Source organism: Dictyostelium discoideum, assembly GCF_000004695.1.
Source record: "Dictyostelium discoideum AX4 chromosome 2 chromosome, whole genome shotgun sequence".
NCBI classification, from domain to species: domain Eukaryota; phylum Evosea; class Eumycetozoa; order Dictyosteliales; family Dictyosteliaceae; genus Dictyostelium; species Dictyostelium discoideum.
In genome coordinates this window covers 7,503,677-7,528,023 of record NC_007088.5, presented here as the reverse complement: position 1 = coordinate 7,528,023, position 24,347 = coordinate 7,503,677, and the positions used below count along the sequence as shown (strand labels likewise).

The following is a 24,347-nucleotide window of genomic DNA, read 5'->3' as shown; positions in this document are numbered from 1 at the left end:
TTTTTAAATAAACAAAATAATAAAAATAATAATAATAATAATAGATTAAAATAAAAAACAAAAATAATAATAATAATAATAATAATAACGAAATAATAATAAAAAAAAAAAAAAAAAAATATGAGTAATAATTATAAAGCAGGTACGGCAATAAATGGTAATGATTATTTATTATTAAATATTGATGGAAATAAAGATTGTGATACAGATAATGGATTTTTTAGTGGTAAAAACTTTTTTGGAGGTAATCAGACATCAATAACTCATAGAAGACATCATAAAATGACAACTAAAACCGATAGAGAATTGATGAGTCATTTTGAAAGTTTAGATTTTAATGCAATCGATAATATAATTCATAGGAAATATACATTTGAAAAAAAGAAATATCAAAAAATTTTAAAAACTTTAGGTAAATGGGTAATTTGTACTCTAATTGGTGTCGTTGTTGGTTTAGTTTGTTATTGTTTAAAAGAATCTGTTGATCAATTACAATCACTTAAATTAACTCAAGTTAAAAAGTGTAAGTTTTTTTTTGAAAAAAAAAATAAAAAAAAAAAATAAAAAAAAAATTTTTATAAAATTTATTAACAACTATAATTTTATTTCTTTTTATTTTTAAAACTATAGTTTATTCAACAGAATCAACAATATTTATACCATTTTTAGTTTATTTAGGATTTAATTTATGTTATGGTTTAATTAGTGGTTTATTAGTTTGTATATTTGGACCAATGTCAAGTTCATCAGGTTTACCAGAAGTAAAAGGTTATTTAAATGGAATAAGAATTTCAAAAGCATTCAATTTGAAAACAGTATTGGGTAAATTGGTATCATTAATATTTTCATTTTCATCGGGATTAGTATTGGGACCAGAGGGACCAATGTTTCATATTGGTGCAGGTATTGGATCATCAATGAGTCAATTCAAATCGAAAACATTGAAATTTCACTTGAAATCATTTTGGATCTTTCAAAACGATAGTGATAAACGTGATTTTATATCATGTGGTGCTGCTGCTGGTATTGCTGCAGCTTTTGGTGCACCAATTGGTGGGGTTTTGTTTTGCTTGGAAGAGGGCTCATCATTTTGGTCTCGTCAGTTAACATGGCGTACCTTTTTCTCCTGTCTAATTGCAACCATGACTGCAAATTTGTTTTTACAAGGTTTCACTCAACAAATTCATGACTATGGTGTATTGACATTTGGTGTTTCAAAATCCTATCTTTACACCTACACTGAGTTGATACCATTTATGATTATGGGTATTATTGGTGGCTTATTAGGTGCCATTTTCGTACATGTTAATGTACGTGTCAATCATTGGAGAAAGAAATTATTTGCAAATAAATCAAAACTTTATAAAATGATAGAAGTTTGTGTAATTGTAATATTGTCATCAGTAGTTTGTTTCTTTCCAGCTCTATTAGCAGATTGTAGACCCATCAGTGGTATATCAGGATTAACACCGGGTACATGTGACCCAGGTGATGATTCTACACTGATTTTAAATCAATTCAATTGTGCCGAGGGTTATTATAATCCAATGGCAACATTAACATTAACAACCTTGGAGAATTCTTTACAAATTGTATTCAGTAGATCAACAAATATTTTCACAGCTCAAACACTTTTAACATTTTCAATATTTTATTATGTTTTGACTATTATTACAAGTGGTTTATATGTTGCAAGTGGTATTTTCATTCCAATGATGTTAATTGGTAGTTCTTGGGGTAGATTAATTGGTATATTTTTATCAAAATATTTCACATCGATCGATCCTTCAATCTATGCCCTAATTGGTGCCGCTAGTATGATGGCTGGTTCATTAAGAATGACAATTTCATTGGTTGTTATTATCGTTGAACTTACAGAAACTACTCAATATCTTTTACCTGTAATTTTATCTGTAATGGTTGGTAAATGGTGTGGTGACATTTTCAATGAAAGTATTTATGAACATTTAATTGAATTAAAACATATCCCTTACTTAAATAGTCAACCACCAAATCATCTTAGAAAGAAAACCGTTGCTGAAGCAATGTCAACTGATGTAAAAACTTTACCTGAAATTGTAAAAGTTAAAACAGCTTTAACAATTTTAGAAACTTGTCCACATAATGGTTTTCCTGTTGTTATGTTACCACAATTACATTCAAATTCAAATTTAAATGATTCAAATCAATTGTCTTTATCATTAAATTTAAATAATAATAATAATAATAATAATAATAATAATAATAATAATAATAATAATAATAATAATAATAATAATAATAATAATAATAATATATTATGTGGATTAATATTAAGAAGTCAACTTTCAGTACTATTAAGAAGAAAAATATTTAATTCACCAGAAGATTTAAAGAATATTGATTTTATATCAGATAAAGGTTATAATTTACCAATTGATCATACAGAATTTTCACAGGAATTAGCAAGTAAAATTCCACCAATTCATGAACTTAGTAAATTAATTACAAAGGAAGATTTGGATATGTATATTGATTTACGTCCATATATGAATTTTGCAGTTGTTTCTATTAAAAACTATAGTTCTTTAAGTGAAGCCTATCAAATTTTCCGTCAAGTTGGTTTAAGACATATGGTTGTAATTAATGTTTTCAATAATGTAGTTGGTATGCTAACTCGTAAAGATTTATGTTAACAACAACAACAACAACAACAACAACAAGATAAATTCTCCTTTACTCTCTTTAATGTGGTATCAAACAAATCCTTTTTCTTTAGTTATTTAATAATTATAAATAATTTAAAAAAAAATTTTGGTGCTCCAAGTCTTTAAATATTTATATTAAATATTATAAATTATACTTTACCAAAATAAACTTCTTTAAAATTTCCTAAATATTTCTTGTAATAATATTATACTATTTTTTAATTTTTTTTTTTTTTTTTTTTTTTTTTTTTTTTAATAAACTTGGTGTTTATTTAATTTTTTGTTTTGCAGGGTAGTGTCGATTAATCAAGACCCTGATAGCCAACGCAATTAATTCAATTAGTTTTTAGTATTTTAGTATTTACCAAGTTTTAATTATGAATCAGTTTCTAATCATTCAACATATTCAAATGTTGTTTCTCTTGTACTTAATTCCAATAAAAATGATCAAGTTTACCCATTCCCATTAAGCCTTTCTATAATTTGATCTGGTTATCTGTTAAACAAACAAATTAAGGATTGAGAAATCTCTTGAATATAATCTATGTTTACTTAATGAACTTTTTTTCATATAGTGCCTTATAATTGGTGTGATTTTATTTACAATTTTGTCTCAATTTTTGATCCTTTTGTTGACCAATTGATATTTCTACTGTTGCTTTGAATATAAATCCTTTAGTTTCGTATTGTTTATATAGGATATAGTCTTGGTACAATAGAAAAATAAGTAGGTTGACATGTTAATGTTTCTATTCAAAAAAACATTTGAAACGAGAGTCGAACCCTCGATTAAATTCACAAGGAAATAAAAGAATGGGGAGATCCGAGAATCGAACTCAGGACGCTACCACCCAAAGGTAGCATTATACCACTTAACTAATCTCCCATTTTGATATTTTTTAAATTTTTTTAAATTTTTTAGCTGAAATCATAGAAACAACAACAACAATCTCTTTTTTTGATTATTTCATTTTTCATATAAAAAAGACTTAAAAAACAAATAAATAAATAAATAAACTATCTTAAAAAGCCATCTTTTTACTTTATTGTAATTTATTATTTGTTTCGTTTTGAGAATTTTGCGTAGCAAAATTTTCAAAAAAAAGCAAAAAATAATCAGATCGAAAAAAAACAAACAACAACAACAATCTCTTTTTTTGATTATTTCATTTTTCATATAAAAAAGACTTAAAAAACAAATAAATAAATAAATAAACTATCTTAAAAAGCCATCTTTTTACTTTATTGTAATTTATTATTTGTTTCGTTTTGAGAATTTTGCGTAGCAAAATTTTCAAAAAAAAGCAAAAAATAATCAGATCGAAAAAAAACAAACAACAACAACAATCTCTTTTTTTGATTATTTCATTTTTCATATAAAAAAGACTTAAAAAACAAATAAATAAATAAATAAACTATCTTAAAAAGCCATCTTTTTACTTTATTGTAATTTATTATTTGTTTCGTTTTGAGAATTTTGCGTAGCAAAATTTTCAAAAAAAAGCAAAAAATAATCAGATCGAAAAAAAACAAACAACAACAACAATCTCTTTTTTTGATTATTTCATTTTTCATATAAAAAAGACTTAAAAAACAAATAAATAAATAAATAAACTATCTTAAAAAGCCATCTTTTTACTTTATTGTAATTTATTATTTGTTTCGTTTTGAGAATTTTGCGTAGCAAAATTTTCAAAAAAAAGCAAAAAATAATCAGATCGAAAAAAAACAAACAACAACAACAATCTCTTTTTTTGATTATTTCATTTTTCATATAAAAAAGACTTAAAAAACAAATAAATAAATAAATAAACTATCTTAAAAAGCCATCTTTTTACTTTATTGTAATTTATTATTTGTTTCGTTTTGAGAATTTTGCGTAGCAAAATTTTCAAAAAAAAGCAAAAAATAATCAGATCGAAAAAAAACAAACAACAACAACAATCTCTTTTTTTGATTATTTCATTTTTCATATAAAAAAGACTTAAAAAACAAATAAATAAATAAATAAACTATCTTAAAAAGCCATCTTTTTACTTTATTGTAATTTATTATTTGTTTCGTTTTGAGAATTTTGCGTAGCAAAATTTTCAAAAAAAAGCAAAAAATAATCAGATCGAAAAAAAACAAACAACAACAACAATCTCTTTTTTTGATTATTTCATTTTTCATATAAAAAAGACTTAAAAAACAAATAAATAAATAAATAAACTATCTTAAAAAGCCATCTTTTTACTTTATTGTAATTTATTATTTGTTTCGTTTTGAGAATTTTGCGTAGCAAAATTTTCAAAAAAAAGCAAAAAATAATCAGATCGAAAAAAAACAAACAACAACAACAATCTCTTTTTTTGATTATTTCATTTTTCATATAAAAAAGACTTAAAAAAAAAAAAAAAAAAAAAAAAAAAAAAAAAAAAAAAAAAAAAAAACCTGGGAACCAAGTTAATCAGAAAATTTCCAGATTTTTAACTTTTTAAAGAAAAATATAAAAAATAGAAAGAAAATAAAATGAAAATCACAAACAACACCACAAATATTAAGCAACACAAATGCCTACAAAAAATAAGCGAAATTGTGGATAAAACTCAATTAAAAAAAAAACAATTCAAATACGTCATAAACATCAATCACGAACCAGACGATAAAATAAAAAAAGATTTAGAAAAAAGTTTGGACAAAAAAGATGTTTTAATCAAAAGTAATAATACATTCAAAATTCTCACAGACAGTATTAGTACAGTAATCTATTTTGTAAATATGTTCGATGCAGAATTAAAAGGACAATTTATAACCACTCTAAGACCAAAAAATATGTATACGGATTTCGATTGGTATAAATCACTCACAGAAATAGAATGGGTAATAGAAAATGAAGGATGTAAACTAATTAAATCTGAAATTAAAGGCGAAACTCTAATTATCAAAACAGTGAAAAGAGTCGTAGAAGAATATGATACTATCATTGAACTAGACAATCTAACATTAATTGGTCACTCCAACAAAGGATGGAGAGATCAAACCTCATTACCAGAAAATCAAGAAGAAAACAAAAATAAAAAACAATCAGATGAACAACAACCACAATCTACATCAGAACAAATACCAAAACAAGGAAAAAGAACAATCATTATCCCACCAATCACATCCTCATCTAATGATAAAACATTTATGGCCCTAGATGATACAGCTCAAAAGGTAATAGAAGCATCACTAGAAAACGTAGATGAACTAACAAGAATAGAGAATGAGATCAATACACAATCGATAAACAATCAAGAAATTAAAACAAAATCAGAAAAACCTATCGAACCACCATCTCCATACAATACACCAATAAAACAACACGGCGAAACAAAGGGACTAACAACGGAAGAAAAACTTAGAGAGGCAAATGATATCTTCGACTTCACCAGCCCAAACACTGATGCAATAAGAAAAATAGAATTCCCACTTTCAATCCCTTCAAATCAATGGTTCTTCTCCTCTCCAATAAAACATATCATGAGTTTCAGCCCAACCTATGGTACACCATCGAAAATTATCGATTCACCAAGTAAATTGTTAAACACACCAAAAAAGAAACAACAAGACAAAACAAACAAGACCAACAAAACACCAGTCAAACCAAAATTGGGTGAATATGGACAAAAAAGCATAAAAACAAAAATGGATGAAGATATAGACAACTTCAACAAGGAAATTCTAAAACAAATCAATAAATCAAAAAACCCCACAAACACACAAGACCAACAACACAACGAACAAAGTAAAGATCAGTTAGAAGACAAAATAAACCAGAAACTTCAAAAGGTAGATAAAAATCTACCCCAAATAAAACTATAAAGAAAAACACAATAAGAATAGGTGTTTGGAACGTCCAAGGATCCAACACCATCCAATCTGCCAGCATAATAAACACCGTTTTAGACAACAACAAGCTGGACGCAGCACTTCTAACTGAAACAAATATAAAAACAAATAAAATTTACTCAATAAATCAACAATATAAAAACAAAATAACACACCACGCACCAATTGATAAAACAGGACAAGGGGTGTCACAAATCATCATCAACACCCGCAATAGAACTTCCTAAACATCTCAAAAAATACAATAATTCACTCAGTACTTTCTATAAATAAAAAAAAAAAAAAAAAAAAAAAAAAAAAAAAAAAAAAAAAAAAAAAAAAAAAACCCAAAGTTAATCAGAAAAATAAAAAAGATAGAAAGAAAATAAAATGAAAATCACAAACAACACCACAAATATTAAGCAACACAAATGCCTACAAAAAATAGGCAAATTTGTGTATAAATCTCATTTAAAAAAAAAAAACAATTCAAATTCCGGCTTAACCTTCATTCCGAACCCGGACGATAATTTAAAAAAGTTTTTAGAAAAAAGGTTGGAAAAAAAAAGATGTTTAATTAAAAAGAACCTGGTGTTTCGGTTTGAGAATTTTGGTGAGCAAAATTTTCAAAAAAAAGCAAAAAATTATTCGGTTGAAAAAAAACACACCACCACCACCATTCCTTTTTTTGAAAAATTCCTTTTTCCAATAAAAAGTATTCATTCAAAAAAAAAAAAAAAAAAAAAAAAAAAAAAAAAAAAAAAAAAAAAAAAAAAAAAAAAAAAAAACCTGGGAACCCAAGTTAATCAGAAAATTTCCAGATTTTTAACTTTTTAAAGAAAAATATAAAAAATAGAAAGAAAATAAAATGAAACTCACAAACAACACCACAAATATTAAGCAACACAAATGCCTACAAAAAATAAGCGAAATTGTGGATAAAACTCAATTAAAAAAAAAACAATTCAAATACGTCATAAACATCAATCACGAACCAGACGATAAAATAAAAAAAGATTTAGAAAAAAGTTTGGACAAAAAAGATGTTTTAATCAAAAGTAATAATACAATTCAAAATTCGAAACAAAAAAAAAAAAAAAAAAAAAGTAAACTAACCCCTCTTTTAGAGACCCTGTAAAAAAAAAAAAAAAAAAAATAAAATAAAATGAGATCTAGCATCTCAAGGAGAAGCAAATAATAATTGCGTTATCCAATTCAAAAAAAAAAAGCTGAAATCATATTTTTTTTATTAATTTTGATGATATTTTAGAAAAAACCAATTTTTTCACCCATAATCTCCCAATTTGGTTTTTCTTAATTCTACAAAATGAAATGGACCAATTAGAACTCTTACATGAAGAGAATGAAGAAGAAAAATTTTCGAATAAAAGTTTACAACAATGAGGATGAAAATCAACAACAACAAGTTCTATCAACAATTATTAGTTGTACCTATTAATAAATGTGTTAAATTTGGTAAAATAATGTCTATTTCTTTATTGTAAAGACTTGGTAACCCTATAGATAATAAAGTAAGTGGTAGAGTATTTGGTTTAAAGTATTTATTGAATGGTCCTTCTATTGATAAACATCTAAGGGATTGGTGTAAAGCATATGGTTCAATATCAAAATTAAAACCTATACCTAAAAATAAATTGGTTAATGATGTGGGCCAACAACCAGCTTTCAATGGTTTGTTAAATCCACTTTTGAAAACTATTGACGTAATTGAGTTTGGAAAACAAAAACGATCAATGTCTTGATTCAAAACAAAACCAAATGTTATAAATTTTAAAGTTTCTGGTAAAGTATTTGGTAGAATTGGAGAATTAAATGATTCACCAAAATCAAGATGAACCAATTTATTTGGAAGTAAGGTTTTTGTAATTATTTGATTAAAAGATTTTGCTAAATTTAATGTTCCTATTGAATTTGGTAATAAACCTTCATCAATTTCAAACCATACACATTAGGGAATAAAAATGTACACCAATTTTTAATTTTTTCATTGATTTAGAAAATCCATCAAAATTTAAATTAGTGATTGATGAAGGGAAAACACCAACTTCAAAAGCTTCTTTAGTTTCACCACTTATATGCAGTGTTTCTAAGCCTTCAGGTAATACACCCAATTCAATCTTTTTATTATATGAAAATTGTTTTTTTATTTGTTAAATTTAAAAAAAGAAAAAACTAAAAAATTTAAAAATAAAAAACATAAAATAATAAAAAAAAAAAAAAAAAAGAAAAAAATTTAATTTTTTTTTTTAGTATATAAATCTCATTATAAACTATTTGAAGTTCATATTAAAGAAAGTGGAAATTTTTATAAAAACAAGGTGAAATAATCAAGATTTATAATTCTTTGGAAAATAACAATCATTTTTAAGTTTTCTATAATTATAAATTTTAAGTTCATCCAATTCCAATTCCAATTCATCAGGCCACAAAGATTCTTTGAGTTCATCTAAAATGCACATACTAATAGTCAATGATTTTAATGTTTTAACAGTGTCACCTGGATTCAATGGATTATTATAATCTCTTAAATTTAATTTTGTAACTGTTGGTGGTATAATATTACATAAAAATTATAATGAGGACTCTTAAAAAAATAAAATAAAAAGGGTTTATTTCTATCAATCAATATTTTAAATGGATTATCTATTTAATTTTATTTAGATATTTTAATAATATTATTTTAAATATTTTTATTTTTATTTTTATTTTTCTATTTTTTTTTTATTTTATTTTATTTTATTTTTTATTTTTAATATTAACTATTATAAATTAATTATATATATTATATTATATATTATTTATTATTTTTTTTTTTTTTTTTTTTTTTTTTTTTTAAGCATCACCATAATTATTATTATTAGCAGCTCTATATCTTGCCTCAGGAACATTGATACCTAATTTACCAAAGAATTGATTTCTTAAGTGAGCTTGACTCTTTGGTTCAATATATTCTTTTTGAACTGGTATAATATTATCCATACCTGCAGGTCCATACGATGGTATAACTTTAATAGCACCACCAGCGGCAGCAGCTTTCTTTTGTTTGATCATTGAACCAACACGATAACCACCTAGACCCACTAAAATAATGACTAGACCCGCAACGGACAATCCAGAGAATGGAGATACAGCAGAGCCCATAATGAAATGAATTGAGAAAACAATATTGGTCAATGGTAAACGAAGGGTATTGGCAATTGAATAAACGGTTGCACCTGCATGTTTCAATACTAACAAAATGAAAATATTATAAATGATATTGATAGTCATATATAAAATAATAACAATCCATGCATTATGACAATCATCACAAGTAATGGTTGCATCTGGTGCATAAGTACATGAAGTTGCTGTAAATGATGATGTTCCATTAATATATGATGGTATAATTGAATTAATACCAGCTAAACATTCTGCACCTTCTTTCATCTAAATAATAATAATAATAATAATAAATATCTATTAATATAAATTTGAAAATCTATTTACAAAAAATATAAACAACACACAACATACAAATGGTAAAATTTGTTCAAATTTAACAGTAGCTGGTGGTGGTAACCAATTATTAACTGGGAAAAGGAAAAGACCAAAAATTGATTGATATAATGAATCCCAATATTGTAAATACCAAACATCCATATCTGCAACTGCTTGGAAACTATTTTAAATTTATATATATTAGTAAATAAAATATAATTTTTATTATTATTATTATTATTATTATTATTATTATTATTATTATTATTATTATTATTATTATTATTATTATTATTATTATTATTATTATTATTATTATTATTATTATTATTATTATTATTATTATTATTATTATTATTATTATTACTATTATTATATTAATATCCCTAAAATAACATACCCAATATCTTTATAAACATTTGAAAGTGCACCAGGAATTACAGATAATAAATAAAAGAAATTCCAAAATGGTTTATTACCACCTGAAGAACCACCAAGTAAAGAAGGAATTAAAGAGGTGACAACACCACCAATAATAACCAAAGCACCACCCAATTGAATTAATGAATAACGTTCCTTTAAGAAAATGAAGGAGGCAATCATTGTAAATGGAATGATAGCTTGATTCAATAATTGTTGTAATGGACCTGATGTTGAAACACCACCAATAACTACAAAGAAACCTGTAATTGCATCCAATGCACCCATAATTGCAAATTTACGTGTTGGGAAATCTCTTGTTTCTTGCGGGATATCCTTTGTAAAGAAAATCTTATATGCTGTTACTGCTCCAAAAATTGGTACATAACCAAAATTTGTCAATTGACTTGAAAATAAAATAAAATAATTAATTAATTAATATATAGGTTTTTATATAAAAAAAAAAAAAAGTAATAAAAATAATAAAATATATATATACATACCTAAGGAAAAATGCATAATTTGTAAATTTGTTCATAACTTTTTTTAATAAAACACTATTGATTACACCAGAGGTAACATATAAAACTACATAAATTAAAATTGTGATTGTTTCTTTACTCATAGAGTTTTTAATTTTTTGTGGTATATTTGAGTACCATGGCACTGGCTCGACAATATTTATAGTGGCACCATTATCGTCTTCATTATTAATTGATGACAAAAGTGGTTGCTTCTCTTTATCGTTATTTGTCATTCCACTTTATATATATATATATATGTATATTATTTTTGTTTTTATATTTATAGTTTTATTATTTGTTTTTAGTAGTTTTTATTTTTATTTTTTATATTTTTGTTATTATTATTATTATCTACAATTATGCTTATTGATCTGTATTGGTGATGTTTATATTTGTGTCAATATAATGAGTAGTGTACAATTGAATATGTTTATTGTTATATTATCTACACTTTTAAAAAATCTGTTACTGTTGTAGTTTTTTTAATTTTTTAAATTTTTTAAAAAAAAAATTTTTTTTATTATTTTATTTTTTAATTTTTGCGGTTATTTTACTTTGTTTTGTTTATTTATTTATTTATTTTATTGTTTTCTTTTACTTTTATATAAAAAAGAACTATTTAAAAAAATAAAAAAATAGAAAAAAAGAGAGTGAAATAAAAAAAAAAAAAAAAAAAACTTGAATTGTGACGATAAGTTTTTAACAAAGACAGATATCAATTATATGTGACTGAAAAATCAAAAGAAATTTTGAAAAATAAAAATTAAAAATAAAAATTAAAAAAAAAAAAAAAAAAAAAAAAAAAAAAAAAAAATAAAAAAAAACGAACAAATGTGGGGAAAAAAATTCAATTTTGTTTTCAAACTTAAAAATGTCACTGGATGTTTTGATAACTTTTAAAATTATTTTTTCTAAAATTAATAAAATAAAAAAAAAACATTTCATGTTCAAATTTAAAAAAAAAAAAAAGAAAAAAAAAAAAACAAATAAAAAAACAAAATGAGATATAATAAAATAAAATAAAACAAAAGAGATCCAATAAAATAAAACAAAACGAGATAATATTATAAAATAAAACATAATAAAATAAAATAAAAATTTTATGCGAAAATGTGTTAGTTTGACTTATTTATTTAGCTTTTATTTTTTATACACATTTTTATAAATATATGTAAATATGAATATATTTTTATAAACACATAATCCTAAATATTTGAATAAAATAATTGAATAAATAATATATATTATTAAAAGATAGATATGATCAAGTAATTGAAGAAGTTTTGTTTTTTTGTGTTGGTGTTAAAAAACACCTTGCATTATTATTATTTTTTTTTTTTTTTTTTAAATTAATTTTTTTTTTTTTTTTTTTTTTGTATATGTACATTTAAAATTTTTTTTTTTTTTTTTTTCTTTTTTTTGTATTTGTATTTGTATTTGTTTTTTTTTTTTTTTTTTTTTTTAAATGATTTTGAGTTTAAGAGTTAAAACCATATAAAGTTCTACCTTGTCTCTTGAGAGCATATACAACATCCATAGCAGTAACAGTACGACGACCAGCATGTTCAGTGTAGGCAACGGAATCACGAATAACATTGGTTAAGAAGGTACGTAATACATTTCTAGTTTCTTCATAGATTGGGAAAGAGATACGCTTGACACCACCTCTACGAGCTAAACGACGGATGGCTGGCTTAGTAATACCATTGATGTGTTCCTTTTGAGTTTTCTTATGACGTTTGGCACCAACTTTACCACCAACTTTACCACCTGTCTTACCACCTCTTGATTGTGCTGAACTCATTGTTGATTATATATGTATATATTTATATTTGATTTGAAAAAAATTGAGGATTGATGTAATAAAAAAAAAAGTTTTGTTTTTTATAAAAATAATAAATTAATTGAAAAAAAAAAAAAAAAAAAAAAAGTTTTAAATAAAAAAAAAAAAAAAAAATTTTGTCATAAAAAAAAAAAAAAACGGTGAGAAAATACAAAAATCCAAAAAACAAAAAAACTCCACATAAATTTTTTAAAAAAGTAGCTTATTTCAAATTTTTTTTTTTTAATTCTCAGAAATTTTTCTTTTTTTTTTTTTCTATTTTTAAATTTGAAAAATAAAAAAAAAAAAAAAAAAAAAAAAAGATTAAAATTTAGTTTTTATTTATGACAAAATTTTTATTTCTCATTTTTTATTATTTTTTTTTATTTTTTTTATTTTTTTGTTAATTTAAATTTATATTGTTTTATTAATTTTTTTTTTTTTTTTTTTAAAATATTATTGAAAAAAAAACTGAAACTAATAATGATTTTTTTTTTTTTTTTTTTTAAAATGATTTAATGTTACCAAAAATAACTAAATTTTAATCTTTTTTTTTTTTTTTTTTTTTTTTTTTTTTTTAAAATAATATTGAAACAAAAAATAGAGTAAAGATAATTAAAATTAAATTTGATTTATAGCTATTGGAAGAAGATAAAGTATTATCAGGGTCAGTACCAACACCACTGTTGGATGAGGATGATGGATCATTACCACTAATAGATGTTGAAGTGGTGGGTTTGGGTGTACTGCTACTACTTGTAGTAGAGGTTGTGGTGATAGGAGAAGGTGTACTACTACTACTACTAGTACTACTACTTGTAGTGGCAGTGTTTTGATTTGAGGAAGTACTAGTAGTGGAAGGGGATCCAGTTTGTGAGGATGTTGTTGATACTGTAGATGTTGAAGTTGTTGAAGTTGTTGTTGTTGAAGATACTATAGTGGTTGAAACAGAACAATCAGATTTAATTTGATAACCATGATTACAATCACAAAGACCAGTTAAATAATTACATTTACCATTATTACTACATTCATAGGGTGAGCCAGGACAATGAGTGAAATGATAAAATCCATCATTAAAAGTAGTGGATAAAGAGTTTTGAGTAAGATTAACAGGTATTTTAGTAGTCCATTGATTTTGGTCAGATACGAAATTACATTTAATGGTTGTATCAGTTATTGAACCCAAAATGGCACAATCAATATTACCATCAGAAATTAAAATTTTTGTTAATGATTTATCAGTAATGAAATTATTACCATTGATTGTAATTGTGAAACCGTTTGGTGAAATTGCACTAAAGAAACCAATTGGTGTAATTGATGTAATATTTGGTGGAGCGTAACTACTTTCAAATTCTTTACTTGTTAAAACATCATTTTGATTATATGGATTAACAGATTCAGAAATTATTTTAAATTTACCTGACCCAATTGGAACTTTACATATAACTTTGTTACCACTTATAAAATCACAATTTAAAATATTTTTATTATTATTATTATTAATAATCATGTAAACATATTTCGTTAAATAATTACCAGTGATTGTTATATTATCATTACCTTTAATAGATGGAAGTGGAGTAATATTTGTAATTATTGGTCTTAAATTTAAATATTTTAAACCAGTTCCACCAGTACCATCTGAATTAGTTTCATTTGATAATTTACCATTAATTGAAATTGTAATTAAAGAACTAATAAAATCATTTGGTAAATTAATATCAATATAATTTACATTTAAATCTAAAACATTTGAAATTAAATCACCAAAATGTGGTGGTGGTAATATAATTTGTAATAAATTTTTATCTAATGGATTTACAAAATTTGTACCTTGAATTCTTAATAATCCATTACTATTATCACTTGGTTGAATAAAACTTGTAATTGATGGTGATAAATAACCAAAATTTAAACTACTTTTTGAATTTTCTAAAGAAATTGTTGTATTTGAAATAATTCTATCATTTGTTTTAAATTCTAATTTTGATGATGATTTAATAATAAAAGTTTTACTATTATCACCAATTTTTAATTGAAAATTATCTCCAATTTTAGTACCAATAATACTTGTAAAGAATAAACCTGTAATTGTTAAATCAGTAGGACTGGTTGAGATTAGTGATGGAGATAATGAAATTAATTGTGGATTTAAGATTACATTTGACCAAGTATGACTATTATTATAAATATCAGAAATTGTTAAATCACCATTAACAGAATCTGATGGTAGTATACAAATGATTTCATTTATTGTACCAATACAATCTAATTTATTAATATTTGAATTAGCCAATTTAAATAATGATTGATATTGTAAATCCATTAAATTATAACCAGTGATTTTAATTTTATCAAAATCTTGTTGAATTGAATTTTGAAAATTTGGTAATAAATATTTAAATTTAAAAGATTCAACAGACAATTCACCAATTGTAACAAATACATTATAGTATATACCATCTGATGATTTTGGTATTGTTGGATGGTCAAGTAAAGTATCTGAAAATGTGCATTTAATTTGTTTTTGATTAACCAATTCAATATTCACACATGAATATGAGCTATTACCAATTTTAACAGATACTTTATTAACATCAGTACCGAAATAATCACCATCAATTGTAATTATAGCAGGTGTTCTTTTTAAAGGTATTGATGAAACTTTTGATAAAACTGGATACCTTTGTGAACAATCATCTAAACCAAATCCTTCTTCACAAATACATTTTAAATTTACACATTCACCATTACTTGAACCACCACAATCATTTTTACAAATTGATTTATAATTTAAAATTAATATTTGATTACCTATATTTTTCGTACCAACTATTAATTTATTATTTAATGATCTTTTAATTGTTAAACCAGTTATAATAATAGTTTCACCATTATTATTATTTATTTCAAATAATTCTTGATTATTACCATTAATATCCATTGATAAAATATATTGATTTTGTAATGTATCAATTAATGTAAAAAAGATTTGACCTTGTATTAAATCTATTGATGAAAAATTACATTTTGAGAAATAAGGACTTGGTAATTTAGGTGAGAAATTAATATCAACACTTTTTAATATACTCATTGAATTTGATGAATATTTTAAAATTTCAAATGATAATTTCATTGTTGGATTATTTGCTTCATTTCTACTACATGTATATAATAATTTATTTTCAATATCAAATGATCCAATATATCTACTAACTGAATCACTAATTGTAAATAATGGTGTTTTAAGTAAAGTTGATGATAAACTTGTTGCATCAAATAATCTAATCATACCTTTATTTCCATAAAATATTAATTTATTAATTGTATCTGTAATTCTATAATTTTTTTAAAATAAAATAAAATAAAAGTTAATTATTATTAGTATTTTTTTTTTATTATTTTTTTTTTCCAGAAACTTACAGCATGGTTTGAGGTTGATTAACTACAACAGCAGAATTACCAATAGAGAGTTGACTATCTAAAAATAGAAGATCATATTTTGAATAGATTGAATCTGAAACTGTTATAAATATACCATTGGTTAAATAATTTGTAATATAACAATTGAAATCATTTAGAGTTTGTAAACCAATTAATTTTTCTGTTGATATTTTTTGAGCAATATCAATAATATAAATATAATTATTGGTAATTGTAATAATTTTACTATCATTTCCAATGAATGGTACTGATGTTATAGTTCTTAAATTATTTGTATTTTTAGGATACTTAAATCCAGTTGTTGGTAAAGATGATGATGGTGGTGACGATGATGAGGAAAATAATAAAACAGAATCTAAATCATTATAGTAAATATAATTACTAGAGAGAAAGTAAATAAATTTTCCATTTTCTGAAAATATTGTTTTTTCTGGTAAATTTGTTGGATTAATATTATCAATTGATGTGATAGTATTATTTAAATCTATTCTTTGTGATGATGCCAACAAAAAAAAAGATGACGCCAAAACAACAATGGAAATAAAAAAATTAAAAAATATTATTTTCATTTTTTTTTTTTTTTTTTTTTTTTTTTGTGATCAAATCATGAAATTTTTTTTAAATCCGAGAAAAAAAAAATCAAAAAAAAAAAAAAAATTAAAAACAAAAATTAAACAACTCGATTACTGAGGAAATGGCTAACTCAATTACCATGATAGAAAATTAAAAAAAAAAAAGAATAAAAAAAAACATTCCATTTATTAATTAATTAATTATCGATAAAAAAAAAAAAAAAAAAAAAAAAAGAAAAGAAAAAAACATTAATTTTTTTTTAAAAAAAAAACTCAAATACTAGTAACTAATTACTCAATTGTTATAAGAAAAAATTTTTAAAAAAATATATCTATTTTTTGACTAAAAATTAAAAAAAATAAAAAAATAAAAAAAAAAAAAAAAAATAAAATGAAAAAAAAAACAAAATAAAAGTAGTGTTAAAAAACACTTCCAAATAAACAAATAAAAAAAAAAAATAAAAAAAATTATTGGTATTGTTATATGACGCCCGATTACTGGGTGGCTTTTTAACCCGGATCACATTTTCAGAAAAAAAAAAAAAAATAATAAAAAAAAAATAAAAATAAAAAATAAATAAAATTATAAACCTCGCATGCGACACAACTGCAAGTTTTTTTTTTTTTTTTTAAAATATTTTTCTCTTTTAAATTTTTATTTTTTTTTTTTTTTTTTAATTTTTTTTTAAAAAAAATCCAATATATTACATCTTTTTTTATTATTATTTTTTTTTTTTTTATAATCAAATTATATAATATCTATTTTTGTTTTTTTTGATTTCTAAATTTTATTTTTTTCAAATAAAAAAAATATTAAAAAATAAAATTATTTTTTTTAAAAAAAAAAATAAAAAAAACCAAAAAAAAAAAAATTTTTAAAACATTAACACATATTTTTTTGATATTTAACAACATCACACATATAAATATTTATTTATTATATATATCCATATAAAAATGCCACAAGAAGAAGAAGCAGAATATCTTTTTAAAAGTACATTTTTATAATTATAATAACAATAATTATAATAATAATAATAATAATAATAATAATAATAATAATAATAATAATAATAATAATAATAATAATAATAATAATAATAATAATAATAATAATAATAATAATAATAACAAATAATAAATAATAATAATAATAATAATAATAATAATAATAATAATAATAATAATAATAATAATAATAATAATAATAAAAGAATATTTATTCTAATTAAATGAAATTATACTAGTTGTAATTATAGGTGATTCAGCAGTTGGTAAATCAAATTTATTAAATAGATTTACTAGAAATGAATTTACAGAGAAAACTAAAGCAACAATTGGTGTAGATTTTGGAACAAAGAGTATAGAGATTGATAATAAAACTATAACAGCCCAATGTTGGGATACTGCAGGTCAAGAAAGATTTAGAGCAGTTACATCTGGATATTATAGAGGAGCAGTTGGTGCAATGATTGTTTATGATATTACATCAAAGATTAGTTTTAAAAATGTTACAAGATGGTTGAACGAATTAAGAGAGATGGCAGAACAAGATATTTTAATCATGATGGTCGGTAATAAATCCGATCTCGAAATGAGCAGAGAAGTACCAACAAAAGAAGCACAAGCATTTGCTGAATCAAATAAAATTTCATTCTTGGAAACTTCTGCTTTAAATTCTACAAATGTAAATCAATCCTTTGAAAGATTACTCACCGATATTTACCATTTGGTTAGTTCAAAGAAACCAATGGTTGTCGATGATACTCAAAATTGGTTAGTACCAAATCAAGGTAAAAAATTAACACCCCTCTCTGATCCTGCTCCTCAATTAACTGCAAATACAACTTCAACTCATCAAGAAAAGAAAAGTGGTTGTTGTTAAAATAAAAAAAAAAAAAAAAACAATAAAATAAATTCAAAAAAAAAAAAAAAAAAAAAAAAAAAAAAAAAAAAAAAAAAAAAAAAAAAAAATAATATTATTAACCCATATTGATTGATATTATTATATATTTTACCGAAGGCTCACACATTCTCCAATATTTTTATTTTTTTATTTTTTGTTTTTTATTTTTTTATTTATTTTTCTTTTATTTTTTATTTTTTACTTTTTTTTTTCAAATGAAATAAATTTATTTCTTGGAAAGGTGTCAGTCTTTAAATAATGTTTCATTATTATTTTTTTTAATTTTTTTTTTTATTTATGATAATTTTTTTTTTCTTCTTTTCATTCTATAATATTCAATATAGATAAGCATAGAGAAAAAAAGAGTTTGTATTTTTTTTTTTTTTAAAAACATATGTATATATAAAATATTAAATTTTTTTTTTTTTTTTTTTTGAAAAAGTGCAAATAGGAAAAAACTTAACTCATGAAGATTTTCAACAAAGATTAGAACAAAGAAAAAAACAAATAACCTATGGAATGAATACTGAGGGTTACCAAAATTTTCTTATTCACCAAAAGCATTTAAAAGATATTGATATTGTAAATGTTCCTAATATCTACCAAAATTGCAGGTAGGTATCCTTTTTAATTTTCTTGTTTCTTCATTTTTTTTTTTTTTCTTTAAAAATTGCAATACTAATATAAAAAAATTAAATATTTAATTAGTAAACGTAGTTTTGATGGACAAATCAAAGTATGGAGAAGATACTTACATAACTTTGACTCTGTTAATAAATTTGATGAAGATGATGATGGTTCTTTTTTAAATAAATAAAGGTGCCTTTGTAAATATAATAAAAAAAAAAATTTTCGATTCTTTTTTAAATAAAGATACTTGTAAATAATAATAATAGAATAAAATAATAAAATAAAAAAAAAAAAAAAAATTTAGTAATTTATTTCGTTTGATTTTAATTGTGTTTATTTTATCTATTTAGTTATTCATTAAGCTAAAATTTCAACCAAAAATCAACATTGTTGAAAATTGTGGTAATGAATAAATAAATAGACAAATGATTATAGTGCATTTGTTTTGTGGGGGTGGAATTAAATTAAAAAAAAAAAAAAAAAAAAAAAAAATTAAAAATAACAATTAAAGGAAAATTTTAATTTCCTCAAAAAATTGCGCCAAAATAATTTTTTTTTTTTTTTTTTTTTTTTTTTCATTAGTGCAGAAATTCCCTTTTTTTCTTTTTTTTTTTATTTTTATTTTTATTTTTCACCTTCTCTCTTTTTTTTTTTTTTTTTTTTTTGAGCAAAAATAAAATTAAAAACAACTGTACCATATATTAAAAAATAACAAAAAAAAAAAAAACAACTGTAAATAAAACTTATTAAATAAAAAAAAAAAAAAAAAAAAACAATGTTCTTTTCACAAATTGTTTTAGCAAAGAGAGGTGCCCTCGGTAAAATTTGGTTAGCAGGTCATTGGGATAAAAAATTAGCAAAGAATGTTGTTTTTAAAACAAATATTCCTAAATCAGTTAGTAAGTAAATTATTATTATTATAAAATAAATAAAGAAATTAATAAAGAAATTAATAAAAAAAAAAAAAAAAAAATAGAAACAATTTTAAATCCACATTCACCAATGGCACTTCGTATGACTAGTCATTTACTATTAGGTGTCGCAAGAATTTTTTCAAAAAAAGCAAAATATCTTCTAAGTGATTGTACAGAAGCAGTAATTAAATTAAAAGGTTTATCAAAAACAATTTCAAAGATTGATTTACCTTCTGAACAAGATCATCAAGCACTTTTAACATCTGGTCCACGTCAAACTGATAAACCACAAGTTTACCAAGAGGTCGATAGATTTTTAAGAAATATTGATATTAGAGAGTATATATATATATATAATTATTTTATTTTATTTAATTAATTTATTTATTTAATTATTTATTAATAAATTTTTTAATAAAAAAATAGTTTGGTAGTAGATCCACTTTATGATCCAAATAAATTAGAACCAACAGAAAAGCCAGATTATAGTGAATTTTTTGGAGTTGCAGATGAAGCAGTATTGGGAAGTGTTCAAACACCATCTAATGAGGGTAATAATAATTTAGTATTTGATGGTACAACTACAGTTACACCACAAAGTGATAGAAGATTTAAATCTGATGAACTCAGAGAAGCAGAATATAATACAATGGTATCAACACCAGATACTGGCTTACCTTTTGGTCAAGGTAAAACTCCAAAAACACCAGACTCTGTAAAGAGTAATATCGATATTTTAATAAGTGATAATCAAAATCCATTATTCAATTATTCTGCAACAACACCATTACCAAAATCACAAAGAGAGTTAATGGAAGATGCAGGTATGGTTACATTTGATGAAGGTATGAATATGCCACCACAAGATGATGGTGGTGGTGATGATCAACAACATGTCGATATTGGTATGCGTCATGGTGATGACGATTATCCAGCTTATACAGGTCCAGAAACTCATGATGATGATCAACAACCACATCAAGAACAGTTTGATGAAAATGGTAGACCTATAACACCAGCAAAATCAGTTACAACTGATAAAACCGGTGAAGAAGATACAACCACCACTACTGCATCAGTGGGAGGAGCAACAACAGATAATAATGTTGCAACTGAAGAGAAAACTGAATTTGAAATTCAACAACTTCAACAACAATTATTATTAGAGAAACAAAAGGAAGAACAAGTTCAAAAAGATAAACCAAAGACTAGAAGATCTAGAGTTTTAGGTAGTACATTAAGTGATAAAGATATTAGAAAATTTAAGAATACAAGATCATTGGTAGTGGAAAGATCATTATTACCATCAAGTTTAAATCTTGTAATTACAAAATCCAAAGAGATACCAGCAAAACAACAAATGTTAACAGCAATTCGTAAGAATATATCTAATACTTTCCATAGAATGTATGGTGATTTACTTGATAATAGATATCCAAAGGTCATCAACAAAGATGAAGATCCATATTTTTCATTTTTACGTTCACGTTTAATGTATGGTAGAATGTTAAAGAATGAAGAATTATCAATGTCAATGGCTGCCGATGGTGTATCATCATTGGATTTGGGTATACCAAACTTTGAAGATTTAGAATTGGTCGATGATGAAAATCAAGAGAGAAAAGTTGAAGAAGCATTTTTAAAATCAATAAATAATCGTGTCATCACTGAGAGTGGTAATTTAATTGCACCAAGTGAAAGAAAGAAACTAAAAACTCAACCACTTACAGATGATGATAAAGATTTAATCAATAGGTTAAGAACTGAATTTGATGATAGAAGTAAGAATAGAAAATCATTATTTTATAAACCAGATATAAATCAAACTTTAAGAGGTATGGGTGCATTTGGTGGTGGCGACGGTGGTGGTGAAAAATCAATTGGTTCACCTGATGGTTCAACTGATTTCTTAAAGAGAGCAAAAGAAAAAGAAGAGGAAGAAGAACGTTTAAGAAGAGAAGAAGGTGATATGGGTCAACATTTTATGCATGGTGGTGATGACGATCATCAAGGTATTGGTTTAGGTTATGATCAAGAGGAACAGCCTGGTTTCGTTCATCCAGGTGATTTGGGTGATGTACCAGAGTACAGTTTCGAATCAGCTCAAAGACCAAATCAACAAGCATATCAAAGAGAACATGAAGAAGAAAAGAAAATTTTATCTCAAAAAACTGCAAATATGCATTCAATTTTAAGTGATCATTTTGAAAAGAAAGAAACTATAAACTTTTTACAAGATATCGTTAGACCTCAACAAGCTCAAAATCCAAACAATACTAGATTGGTTGCAGCTTGTTACTTTTATGAATTATTGGTTTTAAAAACCAAAGTATTAGTAAATTTAGAACAACCTGAAAATGATACTGAAACTTATCCCGATATCAAAATTTCTAAAACTTCTCAATTTGGTAATATCGAACAATTTACAATCGTTAAAAATGCTGATTAAATTATTTTTTTTAAAAAAAAAAATAAAAATAAAAATAAAAAAAAAATATAAAAAAAAAAAATATATGTAGTCTTATTTATTCATTACATTTTATTTTCATATTTATGTTGCCAATTAACCAAAAATAAGTTCAATATAGTCTTGAAAATACATGATAACCTGCATCCACTGATCTAACACAATATAATGAGACTTGTTCATTTTCAACTGTAATAAGCTTGGATTCATTAGTACCGTGTGGTGAATTTTCAAAATTTTCATTGACAATGATTAAGTGACAGTTTCCCCCTGTAACTAAATCATTGTCAAAAAAAAAAATAAAAATAAAAAATGGAAAATAAAAAAAAAAAAAATTTTTAAGCTATTGAGAAAAAAAAAAACCGACAAACGACGAAAATTTTCTTTTTTTTTTATTTTTTTTTTTTTATTTTAATAAATCACCTCCTATATTTATATAAATTAATTAAAATAATGGATCAATTACCAGAATTAGTACCATTTTTACTTGAACCAAAATCAGAAGTATGATTTTATTATTATTTTTTTATTTATTAAAATTAAAAAAAAAAAAAAAATAAAAAAAAATATTAATTTTTAAATATTTGAAAAAAAAAAAAAAAAAAAAAAAAAAACAAATAGATTAAACTTTTAGCATTACAACATCTTTTAGGTGTATCAGATAATCAAGAAGCTAGAGATATTTTAAAATCAACACAAATTATTAATAATTGTATTAAATTAATTACAGATTCAAATCATGTTGTTGTTAGACACGCATTAACAATCTTAATTAATTTATGTCAAGATACAGATATGTTGAATGATATCGTTAAAAAGAATATCGTACCAAGATTAGTTGATGGTACAACTGATACAAAAAATAAAATGAGTGAAATTTTTGCAATGCTTTTATCAAATGTTACTCATACAAAAGAAGGTTGTTTATCATTAATGCAAGTAAGTTGTAGTTAATCTTAAAAAATTAATAAATAAATTAATAAATATTAATAATAATTAAATTTAGTGTGGTAAAGAATTAGAGGCATTCTTTATAATGAAATTAGTTCAAGTGTTAACAATGGATTCAAATCAAGAAGATTATTTTAAATCAACTAAAAACAATTGGATTGTTAATATCATTCTAAATGTTACACAAATTCAAGAAGGAAGAAAGATTGTATTAGATAAAGAGAATCAAATATTTAAAGAGATTTTACCATTGGTTAGACATGAAAATGTTATCAAGAGAAGAGGTATCCTTGGTATAATTAGAAATTGTTGTTACTCTGAACAACATCACGATTATTTAATATCACCAGAAGTTGATATTCTCACTAAATTATGTTTACCAATTAGAGGTAATGATAAATTGGATGATGATGATTTGGTTGGTTTACATATAGATTTACATAATTCTTCTTTACCAATTGGTAATGAAAGAGATCAAGATAGAGAATGTAGAAAAATGGTTGTAGAATCTTTAATCTTTTTAACTGGTACTAAAAAAGGAAGAGTTTCAATGAGAACTGCTAAAATTGTAATTATTTTTTAAAAAAAATTATTTAATTATATTTATTTATTTATTTTTTTTTTAAAAAAATAATATTGACTTGTTTTTTT

The 24,347-nt window shown here is 23.2% G+C and overlaps 8 protein-coding genes and 1 non-coding gene across 9 annotated transcripts in view; 5 read left to right on the top strand and 4 right to left on the bottom strand.

Annotated features, from left to right (window-relative positions):
* Positions 1-120: 120 nt before the first annotated feature.
* Positions 121-2,675, top strand: clcB (chloride channel protein; the record flags this gene model as incomplete). Its single annotated transcript, XM_637869.1, has 2 exons — positions 121-523; positions 631-2,675. The coding sequence occupies 2 exons, from the start codon at positions 121-123 to the stop codon at positions 2,673-2,675; spliced, it is 2,448 nt and encodes an 815-aa protein (XP_642961.1).
* An 827-nt stretch (positions 2,676-3,502) lies between these two features.
* Positions 3,503-3,573, bottom strand: tRNA-Pro-UGG-8. Its single transcript has one exon. It is a non-coding gene; the product is annotated as a tRNA-Pro (tRNA).
* Positions 3,574-5,198: 1,625 nt separating this feature from the next.
* On the top strand, positions 5,199-6,533 carry DDB_G0276975 (hypothetical protein; the record flags this gene model as incomplete). Its single annotated transcript, XM_637868.1, has 1 exon — positions 5,199-6,533. The coding sequence occupies one exon, from the start codon at positions 5,199-5,201 to the stop codon at positions 6,531-6,533; it is 1,335 nt and encodes a 444-aa protein (XP_642960.1).
* Positions 6,534-9,392: 2,859 nt separating this feature from the next.
* Positions 9,393-11,217, bottom strand: crtp1 (chloroquine resistance transporter-like protein; the record flags this gene model as incomplete). The annotated part of the gene is made up of 4 exons (XM_637867.1): positions 9,393-9,989; positions 10,077-10,221; positions 10,441-10,866; positions 10,964-11,217. The coding sequence occupies 4 exons, from the start codon at positions 11,215-11,217 to the stop codon at positions 9,393-9,395; spliced, it is 1,422 nt and encodes a 473-aa protein (XP_642959.1).
* Positions 11,218-12,461: 1,244 nt separating this feature from the next.
* Positions 12,462-12,788, bottom strand: H4b (histone H4; the record flags this gene model as incomplete). Its single annotated transcript, XM_637866.1, has 1 exon — positions 12,462-12,788. The coding sequence occupies one exon, from the start codon at positions 12,786-12,788 to the stop codon at positions 12,462-12,464; it is 327 nt and encodes a 108-aa protein (XP_642958.1).
* A 595-nt stretch (positions 12,789-13,383) lies between these two features.
* Positions 13,384-16,825, bottom strand: DDB_G0277103 (hypothetical protein; the record flags this gene model as incomplete). Its single annotated transcript, XM_637865.1, has 2 exons — positions 13,384-16,150; positions 16,236-16,825. 2 exons carry the CDS (start codon positions 16,823-16,825, stop codon positions 13,384-13,386), a joined length of 3,357 nt encoding a protein of 1,118 aa, XP_642957.1.
* A 960-nt stretch (positions 16,826-17,785) lies between these two features.
* rab11C (Rab GTPase) lies at positions 17,786-18,713 on the top strand (the record flags this gene model as incomplete). Its single annotated transcript, XM_637864.1, has 2 exons — positions 17,786-17,822; positions 18,076-18,713. The coding sequence occupies 2 exons, from the start codon at positions 17,786-17,788 to the stop codon at positions 18,711-18,713; spliced, it is 675 nt and encodes a 224-aa protein (XP_642956.1).
* A 1,426-nt stretch (positions 18,714-20,139) lies between these two features.
* DDB_G0276977 (hypothetical protein) lies at positions 20,140-22,727 on the top strand (the record flags this gene model as incomplete). The annotated part of the gene is made up of 3 exons (XM_637863.1): positions 20,140-20,263; positions 20,299-20,617; positions 20,705-22,727. The coding sequence occupies 3 exons, from the start codon at positions 20,140-20,142 to the stop codon at positions 22,725-22,727; spliced, it is 2,466 nt and encodes an 821-aa protein (XP_642955.1).
* A 471-nt stretch (positions 22,728-23,198) lies between these two features.
* The window catches only part of DDB_G0276861 (armadillo-like helical domain-containing protein), a gene marked incomplete at both ends in the record, with an annotated part of 1,358 nt that continues 209 nt past the window's right edge, over positions 23,199-24,347 (top strand). The window contains 3 exons of the mRNA XM_637862.1: positions 23,199-23,249; positions 23,367-23,684; positions 23,752-24,264. Of these exons, the coding sequence (XP_642954.1) occupies positions 23,199-23,249; positions 23,367-23,684; positions 23,752-24,264 (882 nt within the window). The remainder of the gene's footprint in view (positions 23,250-23,366; positions 23,685-23,751; positions 24,265-24,347) is intronic.